General features: G+C 43.7%; 1 protein-coding gene across 5 annotated transcripts in view; it reads right to left on the reverse strand.

Annotated features, from left to right (window-relative positions):
- ATP9B (ATPase phospholipid transporting 9B (putative)) overlaps positions 1–16275 on the reverse strand; it is a 298695-nt gene that overhangs the window by 141471 nt on the left and 140949 nt on the right. For all 5 annotated transcript variants that reach the window (XM_061594081.1, XM_061594072.1, XM_061594100.1 and 2 more), the window contains 2 exons: positions 15381–15475; positions 8850–8930 (listed from right to left, as the gene is read on the reverse strand). In XM_061594081.1, coding sequence (XP_061450065.1) covers positions 8850–8930; positions 15381–15475 — 176 coding nt within the window. The remainder of the gene's footprint in view (positions 1–8849; positions 8931–15380; positions 15476–16275) is intronic.

Consider the following 16275-nt stretch of genomic DNA (forward strand, 5'->3'; position numbering starts at 1 on the left):
GTTAAATGGGGGAAGACCTTATCCACAGAACTTAAAAGCCCCAGCAGGAGCAAAGCAGCTGCGATCTCCTTAGAGACCAGTGAATTTGTGCAAGGCCATGGTTTGACTTACTGTGACATGTGAATGTGGCCATTATGTGTGACACTGGGCTTCCCGATAGGCACTCTAACTTGCAGTCTAATTCAGAGAGGCTTCTGTATAAAAGCAATAGTTTCTCATGAGCTCCAACGTTGCAGGATGAGGAGCTGAACTACAAATTCAAGATAAATTCATATGCTAAACAAACATATGAATTCATTATCTGTGTCCTAAACACATATTGTATTATTATTATTTGATTTTATTTACCCGCCCTTCACCCAAAGGTCCCAAGGTGGGTTACAACAATTTTAAATACATAATTAAAAACAGTTAAAAACAACCTAAACAACCTAGGTGCTGAAAAAGAACATCCATGATAACCTCACAAGTTACAGCATTCAGACAGTGTGCTAAGCTAACCTGGCCAGTATATATATATTAATGAGAATTTTCTGATCTTTATGAGATATTGTGGAAGCCATTACTCATGGTCTCCCCACCCGCAACAGTATTCTGCTGGAGCACCTGGACAGCTTCCTGCCAGCCCTTATTGTTGGTCCACTGTTTTCTGATACCTACCTATGTAAAACATAGTGGCAGTGACAGGGAGTAACGGCAGAAAGGGCTTGCAGCAACAGCAGCCTCATTTTTCAAATATTTGCAATCAGGAACATTCACTTTCATTAGGGAGCCTCTCCCCTAATTTGACAGGGTAAGTTTTGAGAAAAGGAGAACTGGTACTAGGGAAATCAACCATACCAGGTGTGAACTTCAGTGGAGTTATAGGCTTAGCTTGAAATGGTGTCACATGGGGGGTGGAGGATTCCCAAACTGTGGTCCATGAACTACCAGTGATCCACAAGCTTCATTCAGGTGGTCCACAGAGCATGGATTTGTGGTTGAGGATGAGAGATGGTACATCCACTGTATTAAATATTCATGTAAATTTTATGGCTTCTTTTATTATCTTGTATTTTACTATATTACAATTTGAATTCTATGGAATACAATATTTCTTATATAAGAAATAATAGAAGCAATAGATATACAATTAAAATGGTCCATTGGACTCACCTGAAGGGTGATTTTCACAGGTACGCCTGCCATCAGTTTGGGCTTTACTGCCATCTAGCGTCCGAAGGCAAGAATGCACTCGAGTTAAAACCTGGGCCTCGGGCCCCTCCCACTCCATTTCATTCGCGACGAGTCCGAAGTGGCATATCTGAAAGGAACAGAGGCCGCAGGCCCAAACAGCAAGGAAAAAACAGAGAAAAGGCATGGAAACATGGAGAACACAGAGCATACAACCTAAGCAGAGAGGTTTTAACTGAGGGAAACAGAGCAAGTCACAACAACTTAAGCCAAATATACTATAAAGAAGGAACGAAGCAACCAGAGACCCCCACAAGGGAGGGACGTGATGGCAGGCGTACCTGTGAAAATCACCCTTCAGGTGAGTCCAATGGACCATTTTCCACAGGTAGCCTGCCATCAGTTTGGGATGTACCAAAGCAGCCCCCTAGTCGGGAGGGACTACACACAGTTACTATTCAGAAATGACATGCTGGAGGACACGTCTCCTGAAGGAGGCGTCAGCAGAAGCATATCGGTCGATCTTGTAATGCTTCACAAAAGAATTAGGGGTAGACCAAACCACAGCTCTACATACGTCTGCAAGGGGTGCATTGGATACAAATGCAGCCGAAGTGGCCGCTGATCTGGTGGAATGGGCCGTGATGTTAGCTGGCACGGGAAGGTTAAGGGACTGATAAGCCAAGGCAATGCAGGCCCGCAGCCAGCAGGACAATGTGGATTTGGAGACCTTTTTCCCTAAGGTCCTAGGGTGAAAGGATACGAAAAGAGATTCTGTCTGCCTAATGTCCTGGGTGCGAGAAAGATAAAGTTTGAGGGCTCTCCGAACATCCAGCGAATGCCAGGCGTATTCCAGGGGATGTACCGGCTTCGGGCAGAACGAAGGAAGCGCAATGTCCTGGCTACAGTGGAATAAGGAGTTGACCTTGGGGAAGAAGGATGGGTCTGGTCTCAAGTCCACGGAATCCTTATGAAAAATGCAGAGATGACGAGCCGAAGACAAGGCATGTAGTTCTGAGATCCGTCTCGCGGATGTAATGGCAACGAGGAACAGGACTTTGAAGGATAACAGTCTGAGAGGCACTGAGGCAAGAGGTTCAAACGGAGGGCGCTGTAAGGCATGCAGTACCTTCGAGAGGCTCCAGGAAGGAAAATAGTGGCGCACGGCTGGTGCAAGGCGGGTGGCTCCTCTTAAAAAACGTTTGATGAGTGGATGAGCGCCCAAGGGGGCGGTCGATGAGGAGACAGATAAAATTGAAGAGATGGTGGAAGTGTGGCGACGCAGGGTGTTCGGCCGTAGTCCCCTAAGCAGTCCTCTGTATAAGAACTGGAGAACGTGCTGTACAGTGGCTTGGGAAGCTTGGAAGCCCTCAGAAGTGCACCATTTTGAAAATGCGTGCCACGTACTCTGATAAATGTGATTTGTCGACAGTCGTCGTGATGCTAGAATAGTATCCACTACTCCCTGGGGAAGTCCCGCAGCGGTCAGCTGCCACCGTTCAAAAGCCAGGCCGTCAGATTCAGCCAGGCTGCATTCGGATGCCAAAGTGGTCCCTGAGCAAGAAGGTCCGGCCTGACAGGGAGGGTCCAGGGATCCGCGACTGACAGAGAGAGAAGATCCGAGAACCAAGGGCGGCGAGCCTAATACGGGGCTATAAGGAGAAGCCGAGCCCCCTCGTGCCAGAGCTTCATCAGTGTCTTGCCCAGTAAGGAGATCGGGGGAAAAGCATACAGAAGGCCGCCTGGCCAGGGTGCCATCAATGCATCCACTGCTTCCGCCGTCGGCTCTAGGTACCTCGAGAAGAAGCGAGGCAGCTGGCAATTGTGGCGTGAAGCGAAGAGGTCGACTGAGAGAGCACCAAACCGGAGCTGGAGCAGGTCGAACACTGCTGGATGAAGCTTCCACTCTCCCGGGTGTACATGCTGCCTGCTGAGCCAATCGGCGGTGACGTTTAGCAGCCCGCTGAGATGTTCCGCCCATATGGATAGTAGGTGTTTTTCGGCCCAGTTGAAGATTTGGGCCGCCTCTGCCTGAAGAGCTCTGGACCTGGTCCCCCCCTGCCTGTTGAGATTTTACGCAAACGTTGTCTGTTTGGATCAGCACGTGCTGCAGGGAGAACAGTGGCTGGAAATGTCGAAGGGCAAGATGAACTGCCCTGAGCTGCAACCAGTTTATGTTGTGAGTGAGGTCTGCTGGGGCCACACTCCCTGGACAAAGCTGGCATTGCAGTGTGCTCCCCAGCCTGATAGGCTGGCATCTGTCGTGATGATGACCCTGACAGGCTCCCGGAAGGGCGTACCCTTGGTGAGGTGTGCAGTTACTGTCCACCAGCGGAATGACGCCCGTAGAGAGGGGGCCAGCGGGATCACACGGTGATGGGACTTGGCAATGTCCGCCTGAAAGGAGGGCCCATTGTAAAGGTCTTCTGTGATGTCGGGCCCACGGTACAATGTGAATGGTGGAGACCAGTGTCCCGAGCATCTGTGCCAGGAGCATGACATCTGCCCTTGAGCAATGAGCCAGAGAGGTCGCCATGGCTGTGATGGAGGCGATACGGTCTGGCGACAGGAAGATCATGGCTAGAGACGTGTCCAGTATGGCTCCTAGGTGCAGGAGGCGCTGGGTTGGCTGAAGATGACTCTTCCCGACATTGACCAGCCAGCCGTGAGAAGTGAGGGCATCCAGAGTGAACTGGAGCTGTCTTTCGGCAAGGTCCCGGGAGCGCGCTCGGAGGAGAAGGTCATCCAGGTAGGGGTAAATATGAACCCCCTGTAGGCGGAGGAAGGCTACCATGGTGGCCATCACCTTGGTAAAGACCCGAGGAGCCGATGTAAGGCCAAATGGCATGGCGTGGTACTGTAAGTGGTGTTGGCCGAGGGAAAATCTGAGGAAACGTCTGTGAGCCGGGCACATTGGGATGTGTAAGTAGGCGTCCTTCAAGTCGATGGATGCTAGGAAGTCTCCTTGTTGCAGAGCTTCCACAATTGACGCCAGGGACTCCATCTTGAAGCGGCGGTACTTGACGAAGTGGTTGACAAACTTGAGGTCTAAGACCGCCCTCCAAGAAGAGTCTCGCTTGGGGACTGCAAAGAGAATGGAGTAGACGCCTTGGAACCTTTCGCATGGTGGTACTGGCTCTACAGCGGCTATGCTGAGTAGGTGACATAGAGCATCCTGCATAACTATCCTGTGTGACTTGGAGATGGGGGAGGGGCAGATTCTGTCCAGGGGGTTCCGCCAAAATTCTATATTGTAACCCTGGGTGAAGATGAGCCTGACCCAGGAGCCGTGCGTCAGGGCCAGCCAGGAACTTGCGTAGAAGGACAGTCTGCCGCATATGGGGATGGCATCAGAACTGCCAATGCTGATGGGCTCCCCTGCCATAAAAAGAGGAGGAGGCTTGCCTGCTTTGGAATTGGGATCTGACCTGGAAACGTTGTCTGGGCCAGGGTGCCCTGGAGAGGCGAAAGTCTGTGGACCTGGTGTCTCGTCCCTGCCCACCAGGCCACGCCCGCGAAAGGGCTGGAAGGAACGGTAGGGAGTAAATCGCCAAAAGGGTCTGCGGTCATCCCTTCTGACTGTGGCCAAGGTAGGTTTTCGATTGTCCTTGGGGTCAACCAGGACCGCTTTAAGAGCATCGTCACCAAAAAGCATAGAGCCTGAGTATGGTGCCATGGACAGGTTAGTTCTGGCAGCCGCGTCGGCATCCCAATGTCGTAGCCATAGGGTTCGTCTAGCGACTATCTCGGCAGCAAGGGCCCGTGCTCCTTGGTGGGTCGCGTCCAAAGTGGCGTCAGCCACAAAGGCAGCAGCCTTATGCAATTTGAGTAGGCTTTTACGTAACTTGGCTGGGTAAGGATTAGGATCGTCCAACAGGTCATCGAGCCACATCATGGATGCGTGTGAGAAGATGGAGGCGGCAGCGGAGGCTCGGATAGAGTGGGTAGATGCCTCATGGTTTTTGCGAAGTACGAAGTCAAGCCGCCTCTCGGATGGGTCTTTGAGCTGCGATTCTCCCTCTTTAGGAAGGAGGGATCGAGAAACGAGATTGGAGATTGGCTGGTCCACCCCAGGGACATTCAGGAAGGACATAAATTCCGGGGCCAATGGGTACAGCTTGTTGGCCAATGGAGAGAAGCAACGTGGGCACAAGGGACGGGCCCATTCTTCCCTGGCCAGTTTGTTAATGGGATCTGGCACAGGGATAAAATGATCCACAGATCTGGGAGACTTTAGAACTCTAGCGCCCATAACTGGGGGGGCGGAAGATTGCATTTGAGCAGGTTGAATGCCAAGGGTGTCCATTACCCTGCGTGAGAGTGGGGGATAATCAGCCGAGTCGAAGAGGCAGTAGGAGAAGTCTTCAGCTGGATCAGATTTTCCACTCCACTCGTCAGGATCAGCTTGCAGGAAAGGTAAGTATTCATGCATCTCTGAAGGGTCGCCGCCAAGTCTTCCCCAGAAACATCGAATGGATTAGGCGAGGAGGGAGGGACGTCATCATAATAACCCTGTTGACGTGCAGAAGTGGACTGCCGTGAAACTCCAGGCTGGGGCGACAACTGTGCTTGGGGCTGAGGTTGAGCTTGGGAGAGACACCCTAGTACCTCTCGCAGCTGTAACAGAAATTCTGGAGTCAACTGTAGCCCTGAAGGAGGAGCAGAGGGCACAGAATGCTCTTGTGTAGGGAGAGGAGACTGCATTGGAGCAGCCGGAGGAAGCAGAGGAACCTCGGAACGTGGAGTCTGACTGGGGAAGCCTTCAAATTCATCCTCTGACGACCCAGAAGGGGATTGAAAGAGTGTAGATACTGTATCCTGTGCAGGTTTCTCTAAGGGCGGAGTTGAGACATAACGTGCCCTCTTGGAAGCGCCGTGGTCAGATAAATGCTTAGTCTTGGCTAAAGCCTTGGAGTGTTTGTGCTTAGCAGGCTTGTGCTGAGGTAAGGCGAGGCGCTGTTGACTTGGCCCCGCGGATTGCGCCACCTGCGGCTGCTGGTCTGCCTTGGTGGAGTCTAGATACACACACACAATGGGGAAGGTGCGGTAACACTCGTATGCTGTGAGGCGATGAGAGGTAGGCTGTGCAGTGGAGCGCCAGGTGCCAAGAGAAAAAGACTTGTTCACTATGGCACTGCAAAAAATGGGGGGAAATGGGAACAATCCCACAGGAGAATATCGCCCTGATCAGTCAGGGAGCCACAAAAAATAGGTTAGACTACAATATTGGCCACAAGCTAAGTACACGCACACAATGGGGAAGGTGCGAGACCACTACAATACACTGCCAGGAAAAGATTGCCTTTGACAAAATGCAGCATCGGCCAAGGCTAAATATACGCACACAATGGGGAAGATGCGGTACCACCAATGTGCACAAAGAGACTCAGTATCACAGAAAAAATTGCGTGTAGCAACTCTGGGTGCACTTAAATAGATACACACACACAATGGGAAAGGCGTGGTATCATAAAAAACACAGCTTGCTCAAAATGTAGGGCTCTCCGCTGTAGCGGGTGTTGCAACGTTATAAAAAACACTGGAGGGAAAAAACAGCTGAAAAATGAAGAAAGAAATAATCAAGAAACAAAAGGCAAAAAACAAATGGAGGACTGGGAACCAGACCTCCTAGAAAAAACTCCCTGCAAGGGTTAACTGGCCACCGGAAGAGAACGCTGCCGGCTAGGGCCGAGTAAACAGCCTCCGCGTGGCTACGCGCCGCCGGAGGAACCGCGGCGGCGAGGCGGGAACAAAAATGCCGCTTAAAAGACCCGGAGGCCAGGAGAAGTAGCCCAGCCAGAGAAAAAGATCTGCTGGGTCCTGAAAAATTGGGCGAAAACACTGCCCAGGAGCTGGAGCGGAAGAGAGGCGAAGGAGGGAGCCGCAGCCACGAGCTACCCTGTGCCGAGCAAAACGGCCCCGGGGGGGGAACCACAGCCGCGGATCCCCTGGAGAGAAGGGGAGCAGCCACCGCTGCTAATAGGGACCGCAGCCGCGCGTCCCCAAACAAAAAGGAAACAGCTGCGCTGTAACCAAAAATGAAAGTAAAAAATAAAAAGTAAAAAGTAAGCAAAAAGCTCCCGAAAGGGAAAAAACAAACACAAAAATCCCACACACTCCCAAAACCAAAAAGGGGGGAGGGGGAAAATACAAAGGGACAGCAAATATCAGAAAAAAGAGACACTTAGCTACGCCGTAAGAAATCCAAGTTCTTCGGACGAAGGCAAGAATGGAATGGAGTGGGAGGGGCCCGAGGCCCAGGTTTTAACTCGAGTGCATTCTTGCCTTCGGACGCTAGATGGCAGTAAAGCCCAAACTGATGGCAGGCTACCTGTGGAAAATTATATAGCATCTAACATAGCGCATTACAATTGCTACAATAGGCAGAACAATCATGAAGCAGTCTGTTAAGACTATCAGCAATTTTCAAGTGGTCTGTGGGGAAAAAAGGTTGGGAACCACTGCTTTGAGGGCATAATCCAACTTGCATTTATGACAGGCTGAGGGGAGTTGGATGCAGCAGATCTCCAGCTGAGCCAGCTGGGTCCTGGCTCAGTTGTGCTACACCGGCGTAAGTCCTTCAGCCCAGCTGAGCCAGGACTCAGCCAGGACCCAGTCAGGCTAGCCAAGACCGGCACAAGAGGAGTTGGTTGAAGGCCAGAAAAAGGGATGTGTTGGGGGCGTGTCAGGGGAAAGGTCGAGGTGAGGGGAATTAGGCCACATCCCACTCATGTTTGGAGCACTCCTGCAGGTCCCAATTCAGGCAAACATTATGCTGGAATAAAGGTCGGTATAAGAAAATAACTGCAATAGAAGTCAATGGAGAGGTGTTACTCTGGCTTCCTCTGAGCTGGATTGCTCTGTAAGTCATCATTATGAGCCTCTCAGTTAGTGCCATTGCGAATAGTATAATGCATAGTAAAATGCAAATATAAGGTATCACATTCCATCTAGAGGAACAAAATGTATGTTGGTATGTATAGATTATAGGTAACAGTAGTCTGCAAATATAATGGCCCAGCCTAACCAGAAAATACTAGATAGACTTGAAAACCAAGAATGCAGGCTTGAGTGGCCACAGCCTCCATAAGAATAAGACTGATATACTATAGACAACAATTGTCACTATATACAGATGGTATCACTGAAAAGAAAACTCTTCGATAGCGGATTGATAAAACTGCTAATTTCATTGCTACTCAGAGAGCAGCTTTTATAAGAGGTCAGTGAAGCTGCAAAGAAGTTCTTCCTTATGTTTACACTGCCTTAATTTCTTCTTTCTCTGATTATGCACTCAAACCCAAACTATGTGCAACTATAGCAGATGTAAATATGAGTCTACCCCATAAATGCGTAAAGTGGAGAAAAGAAATTAAAAGGCCAAGTGAATGTGTGGTGCTGAAGCCAGCCCTTGCCTTTGTTAAGATTCACTCCTGGAATTTGGGCCCAGCTAAGAGAAAAAACACCTGCAAGAAATAGACTTCAGAATCCAATCTGCTGTTTGGCTAGGAGGGATGAGTGTAGAACAGAACACAAATTGGTTATTCTTTTTCTTGGGAACACTTGGTGAAACACAGTTTGACTATTTCACAGACAGCTCACATTAAATATCACTTTCTTTTAATAAGTTATATATTTGGGACAGAAAAAGACATATACTTACGATTACTACTTACCCGTGTAAAGGTACCTTCAAAGCTGTGAATATCCATTTGTGGCTTCTGAGCATAAACATATGCATTGATTGAAAAAAGATCCTAAAACAGATAATTTTGAAATATCTATGTATTTTAATGCTACTATTCCTTAAGCAATAAGGCTAATGGGTTATATCCAATGGTACCCCTCAGACAGAAGACTTTTTATGCAGTGGAGGCATCTGTCAGTGGAACAGGGTGGAGACAACAAAGGGTCCCCCAAGCCTTTAGAGCAGATTGGGGGGCTTCAGGGGGAGGTGCAATTCTTCTTCCACTTATGGATGCCTCCACTGGATCAAACAGCATTATGTTAGCAAAAGGACATCATTACAGACAATTCAATATTCTTCCTCACAGGATCAGTACAGCACTGTTCTCTCTTCCCCCTCCATCTCAGTGTGCATGTGCAGAAGCAGTACACCATGGGTGATATTCAGTGCTAGTTCTATTTAGAGTAACCCACTGAAGTTAATAGATGTGACTAACTTATGTTCATCAATTTCAATACATCTACTCTGAATTGGACTTAGTTGAATACAACGCCCTGACATTACAGGGAATGCGTGTACATATTTTATAACACCAAATATGCCCTTTGTGCACTGGAAGTTATTCAAGATTATGCACAGGAAAATTATTGTGTACTGAGCATTTATTTTTCCTTGTGCCTAAATCAGTAATTTTGCTTAATGAATTGCTTATAGGTAAAGATATATTAAAAAGAAGTTAACGGAAAATACTTAGAACTTAATCCCTGTCAAACTTTTAAATTTTTATTGTCCCCAAAATATATATTTTTAATTCTTATCATTCATAATTGTCATAACACCTGAAAATCAAAAAATGACAAAGCTGGAGATGCTCACTGATATACTAGTTTGGCTCTACTTTCTGAGCTCAAGTGCAAGAAATATTATATGTGAGATACAATATGCACATTTCCCCCCTCTTCAAAACACTTGCTAGTGGGGACTAGATCAATTCCTAACCACTGTGTTGAAGGGGAAAGCAGCAATTTATATAGGCATATGCTTTCAATACCTGGTAGAATAGAGAGTAAAATAATAAAACGTGTATCTGTACCCATATACAAAATGTTTGTAAGATGAGACTCAGATTCCACAGACTCTTAGTAGTTTCTCACTTCCTGGTTTCCCATGGTAACTAATTGTCTATGGAACTTTCCCTGCCTAACTCAGATACAGTGCTCTGTTTCACCTTCATAATTTTTGTGGTTATTCAGTTAAACATACAACCTCAGTATCATCCAGGGTTCTGGAGACTTTCCATACCGGGAAGTGCATCTCAACAGCAGGAGTCCTTATACTGTGAACTTTCATCTTATAATTGTTTGTGGAAGACGCTGTTCACAATTTTGTATACCAATATATTGTACTACTGATTGTCTTGTCATTGCCAAATATTTAACTTTTTATAATTAACTCAAAAGATCTACTCAGATCAGTGATGTACCAACATTCTCCTTGCTACAGAAGCAAACAAAACAGAAGATTCACTTCCCGAGTGGTTGGATGTACACCACAGCCACCTGCATTTACTGAGCGAGCAGTAATTTGAACATGGTTTTAATGCATGGATATCTCCAATGCACATGACACATCTCCATAGGTCACAATTATATTAGGAGTGCCGATCCAAAGATCTACAATTGAGACACAAGGTGCATAACCTTCTGTTGTGTTTGTGAAGCCCTCCCACCTTTGTAGTTGGGAATGTCTCAAGTGAGGAGAGTTCCTGCCTCCCCATCATCCTCTTAGGTGAGTAAGTTCAACAAGCACTGTTATGCTCAGGGATGCCTGGATCAGGTGTATATGTGATTATTTGAAAAGTATCAGCTGCAGAAACCTATGCACTGGTTATTACACACGTTTCTGTCAGGCACAGCTATCAGATTAAAAGGTGCTTATGACTGTGAAAGATAAAATAATGGATTCTCTATATACAGTTTTAAAGGAAAGCAAGTAAAGGTATCTAACATAATCAACAAGGAGATTTGTCTGGATGTTTCCATTCATCTATTTTATTCATATTTTAAGAGCACAAATCAGATTTCAACATCTTCCATTACAAATCATCTGTTTTTATGTTAAATCATCAACCATTTACTGTAAGCTTTCACACAAACTTCCATTCGGTACATTCTTGTTCTTCTAAGTTAGTTTTCATCAGCCTCTTGAGAAATAATTCATATGAAACTAATACACATGTGGTATCCTATATCTTCATCATTCACTTCTTCTCAATCTGTTATCACCTACAATTTAGATAATCCAGGCTATTATGTGCTTTATTGTGCACAGAAAAATAAGCGTCTCAGTACGCAGAAAACTAATACCACACACATACTTGTAATACAATAAAAACTATTAATGAAGTGAGCCAAGCACAAACTTTTTCTTCCTTTATATACTCCCATGCTTTGCAGAAATTGTTACACCATGAACAAACTAGATGACTTTAAAATTTGCACTTTTCCCTGAAAAAGCATAGCCACCACATGCAAACTGTCTCAAGAGCAAAGAAAGAGCAATTTACATATCATGAAAAATTATATACCAAAAAGCCCTCATGACAAACTTCAAAATTATTAGATTGTATTTCAAATAAGAGAATGATTGTTTTATGTTACCTTATATGGATTTTACACCTCTGCCACAATGCCATTTATTTTTAAACTAAGACTAGAACAGTAATGTCTTATAATTGTATTAAAATCATACATTGCCCCTATATTTGTATATAAGAGAAAATTAAGAACATTTGAATTTCCAATTGTAAGTGAAACGTAAGGGGACTTACAACACACAAGATCATGGAAATATAAGATTTAAACAATTATTAGAGTGAGATTTTAGCTGAACATCTCCAACCTACTTATAGGCAAGCATTTTGTAAGGATGCAGCTAACTGTTAGCCTAAGTCATGAAAGAACTAAATGATGGCACAATAATGACAATGTTTTCCTCTACAGTTCACAATCATAATTTAGAAATCACTCTAGAGTTATCAATAATGTAGAAAAACCTCCCCTATTAGGTCAAGGGCAACATTTGTTCACCTTACTTAAAGATCATTAAAATACATCCTTAATCATAACATGCAGTTCATTACAAATAAAATTGCCTCTGGTTCAATAAAACTAATTAAATGTAAATGGTATTGTTTACTGCTGTATGGATCTTTTGATATAAATCAGCAAGTCACCATTTATTGAAAATTACAGTGACCTCATTGCTGCTAATAAATATCCTTGATCATTTAAGCCAAAGAAGAATATTCCAGAATATGCACAGTGCAGAAAGACACTATCCCATGTATGACTATGAAACCAAGAAACCTAACCTGGGTGTTACAGTTCTTACAGCTCAGCCATCATTAAATGACTTGTTGAAATTTTAATTCTCTGATCACATTAAGTGGTTTTGGAAGACAACAAAATCTGTACTGATCATCTTTGGTGGTGTCATCTGTTCTTTAAGAAAGCTTTAAAGGTTTGCCAGTTTATTTATTCTGGGTGTCACTGTGGATAAGGTTACAGTCCTACATTGATGATGGAACTGACAGCCCAGGACAACACAAGATACAATCCTTTACATTGGATAACTACAGAAATCAAAATGAGTGACAGTTATGGACAGTGTATGTTAACTACATGACCAAATTGCTTAGTCTGCATCTATGCAAGCTCTGCTTCTTTTCCTTTAAAACACTGTTTTATATATTAAAAGGAATGCAATTTCTTCCAGACTTTTAGGATCCATGGCTGGGATGCCCATTTAGCTGCATCCTTTTCTACTTGAGCCATGACAATTTAACACTATTTCTTTCGACCCTGTTCAAACGATTTATTAAAGGAAACTAAGACTTTTACACAGTTTATCTCCTCTATAACAAACTAGTAACCTCATACATTGTCCCAGGGGTCAGGGTTAATTCCTGGCTAGTGGCAGTACAAATAAACCTAAGCCCAACCTAAGCCCTACTGCTGAGTGCTAAATGCTTCCTGAAAGCTATGCTTTTTAACTTGCAAAACCTACTCACTAATCCTGGCTGTACAATCACTTCTCAGTTGAGGGGGCGGGGAGACATCTTCATACTCAGAATCATGAGCCAGCATTTGGAATTGACTTGCCAACTATTTCTCCAATGGCTAGTTCACTGAAGTTGTTGGGGGACAAAGTTAAATGAAGATTAATTTGGTCATGCAAGTAGTAGACAGGACAAACTTGCAACAAAAACTCTCTCTGGCATTTATGTTTTTGCTTGCCATTTCAGAGGATGAAGCAAGGAGACTATAGGCTGCAACTGCTACTTTCTCTTATCACTTGAATTCTATATAGAGGATGAAAGGTAAAAGATGTCTTGTGAAAACCTTTACAGCATTACTAATTTATCTAACATCTAGATCTGTTATGCTCTTTAGATTGCAAGAGAAAATGGGGGCAGGGTTAGATCTTATACAGGCAAAGCTATATTGCCTGCAGTAAGTAAAAACTGTAGCAGAGATAAAAACATGAAACATCTCCTCAGCCATTTTAGAAGCAGCCCAGCAGGTGGCATTCAAGAATTACTGTAAAACTGAACCAGCTCATCCTAAGTAAAATGCAATTCATTTGCTTACATGTTAACCAGGGAATCATACAAATGATTACAATCTGTGGAGGAGATTATACATTATTCAATATAAATGACTCATATGAACTTCTGTGATAACTATAACTTGCAAGGATTTTGCAGCATTCAGTATAATAGGGTTTAGTTAAAAATACCCAATTCGGGAGTTTTAATTATCTTAATTTTATGAAACTCTACTCAGATGCCCTCCTCCTCACTTATGCGGTACCATGGATGCTGTTCAGGATAGCAGATGTATCTCTATCCTGTGATGTACAAAAGAGAAAGGGGAGACGGAAGGAGGGAGAGATTCTTTCTACCACTACTTAATTCTTCCACACAAACTATCTTCTAAGGTCAGTTAATACATTGTGGTGACTCCCCAGGCAAATCGTCTCAGAGGTGCACAGGTCTGTTCTTGTATTTGTAGCATGGGTGTACTACATAGCAGTACATAATACACAGACCTGATTATGTAAAGTGACCCTACCAAATGGGTGCTGTAAATAAGGCTCACATAATTTCTGCAATAGCATCAGCTCCAGAAAGTAATGTTGTCTAAAGAACACAAGATCTTTGGATTAAAACTACTGGATGTATTTCATTCCTTACTGTACACATGCACATTTTAAAACTGATTAATTTCATATTCAGTCACTCAATTATTAAACAGTCTGTGTTTCAAACAAATAGTAGTGTCATTATAGATATAAATTACTGGTTTTACTACAGGATAACCTCAGAAATGTATTAGCTAATTACTGGGGAATGTGACAATATTCTTCTTTCAAACTACATGAAAAGTAAGAACTCTTACAGGAGCAAATACATCATATTACAAAATACCATGCAGTACTCAAAAATATCTTTTTAGCACAATCTGATACATATTGTATAACTTACTCCTTAGTAAATGTCCTTAATATTTCAGCCTTTGTCAGTTTAATTTGCTAATACAACTCAGACTTCAAGCTGATTTTATCAAACAGATAAACAGAGCAGGTCATAGTTGATAGAAGACACACCTGGGTGACTATAACTATCAGGCCACAGACAGTAAGTAAGAATGTTCTATCTTCTGTTAGACTGAAGCCACATCTCACTGGTATTAGCCACTGAAGTCATTTGCCTATTCCCACTTTCATTTAGCCAGATGTTTCCAACTTGATGATCCATACTCTGTACTTCAGGACCTACACACACTATGGCTAAAATCTAGATTGCTGTTTTAGGGAATGGGATATAACCACAGGCTTGCGTATGTCTAGTGAGGTTTTCCCTTTGAATTCATTGCACATTTCACCTTAAGAACTGCTTCTGAAACTTCTTCCAGTTTCAAAATTATTTAACCATGAATCATGGCAGGGATTCTATTTGAGAAGCAAATCAGACATCCCTTGGATAGCATGTAACAACTTACACAGTTTGACATTAAAGTATTTACATCCCACTCATTCTATGCTTGTGGTGGCTTACAACCATAATTAAGAACAGCCGATATTTATAAAAACAAAAAATTACAAGGAAGTAAAACATTAAAAAGCAGCAGCACGTATGTACCTATTCTACATTTTCTTTTTGCTTACCAATAATTCTTGCCATATTTTTTTAAACACCACTTTACATTTAATTATACCAGCATACAGTAACAGAGAGTATGATCAGTGGGTCTCTAGGAAATGCTGTTAATACGACTGATTGCAGTGGTACTAAAGTAAACTTAAGTCTGGCTTTATTCATTCTTAACTGCTTTCAGAAAATCAAAATTACACACAAACAATTTTGTGATCTGGAATTATTAAACATGACTTCTCCATAACATATAACTGCATAATGCACAGTGAAAGAAGTGAAATGTATAACTACATTGCTTACCCCTAAAGCTGGCAATCTCTGTGTGCAACTAACAGCAACTTTTAGTTTCCAGTCTGTTTCACCATCTAGCTGATCAGTTCGGATAAAACATGAACCTTAAAATTGCAAAAGAAACAAAAACATGACAGATGTTTTAGATCCCATTAAAATGGACATGGACACAAAGTTATGGAAGTTTTTGAAATGTTTTACAATAGCGTTCTTAATTCTAGCAGGGCACAGGGAAAAAACCAGGAAGATTCCTATACAAGTTCCAAGAGCCAAAGACAAGTGTGTGTAAGGTTTTTTTGAGTTTCCTGAACTCTCAAAATGGGTTTTTAAACTTCAAGTTAACCTTTTAGGGTCCCCAATTTTGGCTTGCCTTGGTATCCAGCAAAACTTTGTGGTTACATCTGACCCTGCTCTTCCCTCAACTTGGGACAAAGGGGCAAAGTGTCCGTACTGTCATGCTAGACAATGATAAGTTCTGCTCTTCTGGAATGCTTCTGAATCTCAAGAGTTGTCTAAAGAATCAAGCCCTCCACTTTCTTCCAGGCTCAGTAACAGAGCGGAAAATTTGAACCTACAAAGTTTGCTGCTTCAAAGAGCTTAAGCACAACTTCAGGGACAAGTTCATTCTCTTCTCTGAAGCTCAGGACAGGTGCTCTCTGCTACAGCCTTTGGAGGAACCCAGAGTAAGGTCAGAGACAAACTCACCGTCATCTCTCACTTTGTAAATAGAACAAATAAAATCTCTCCTGGTGAACCCATACGTGGACTCCTGTTCATTGTGCTAGCTCATGCATCAGCAAAGGTCTTCCAACACATCAGTTTTCTAACATATGTACCAACCAGCAAAAAACTGTCAACGTAAAGGGGATTTTTTTTTTTAAATGTACTAGCTGTACATTAAGTG

The sequence above is a fragment of the Rhineura floridana genome, chromosome 1 (genome assembly GCF_030035675.1).
Source record: "Rhineura floridana isolate rRhiFlo1 chromosome 1, rRhiFlo1.hap2, whole genome shotgun sequence".
Taxonomy (NCBI): Eukaryota; Metazoa; Chordata; class Lepidosauria; order Squamata; family Rhineuridae; genus Rhineura; species Rhineura floridana.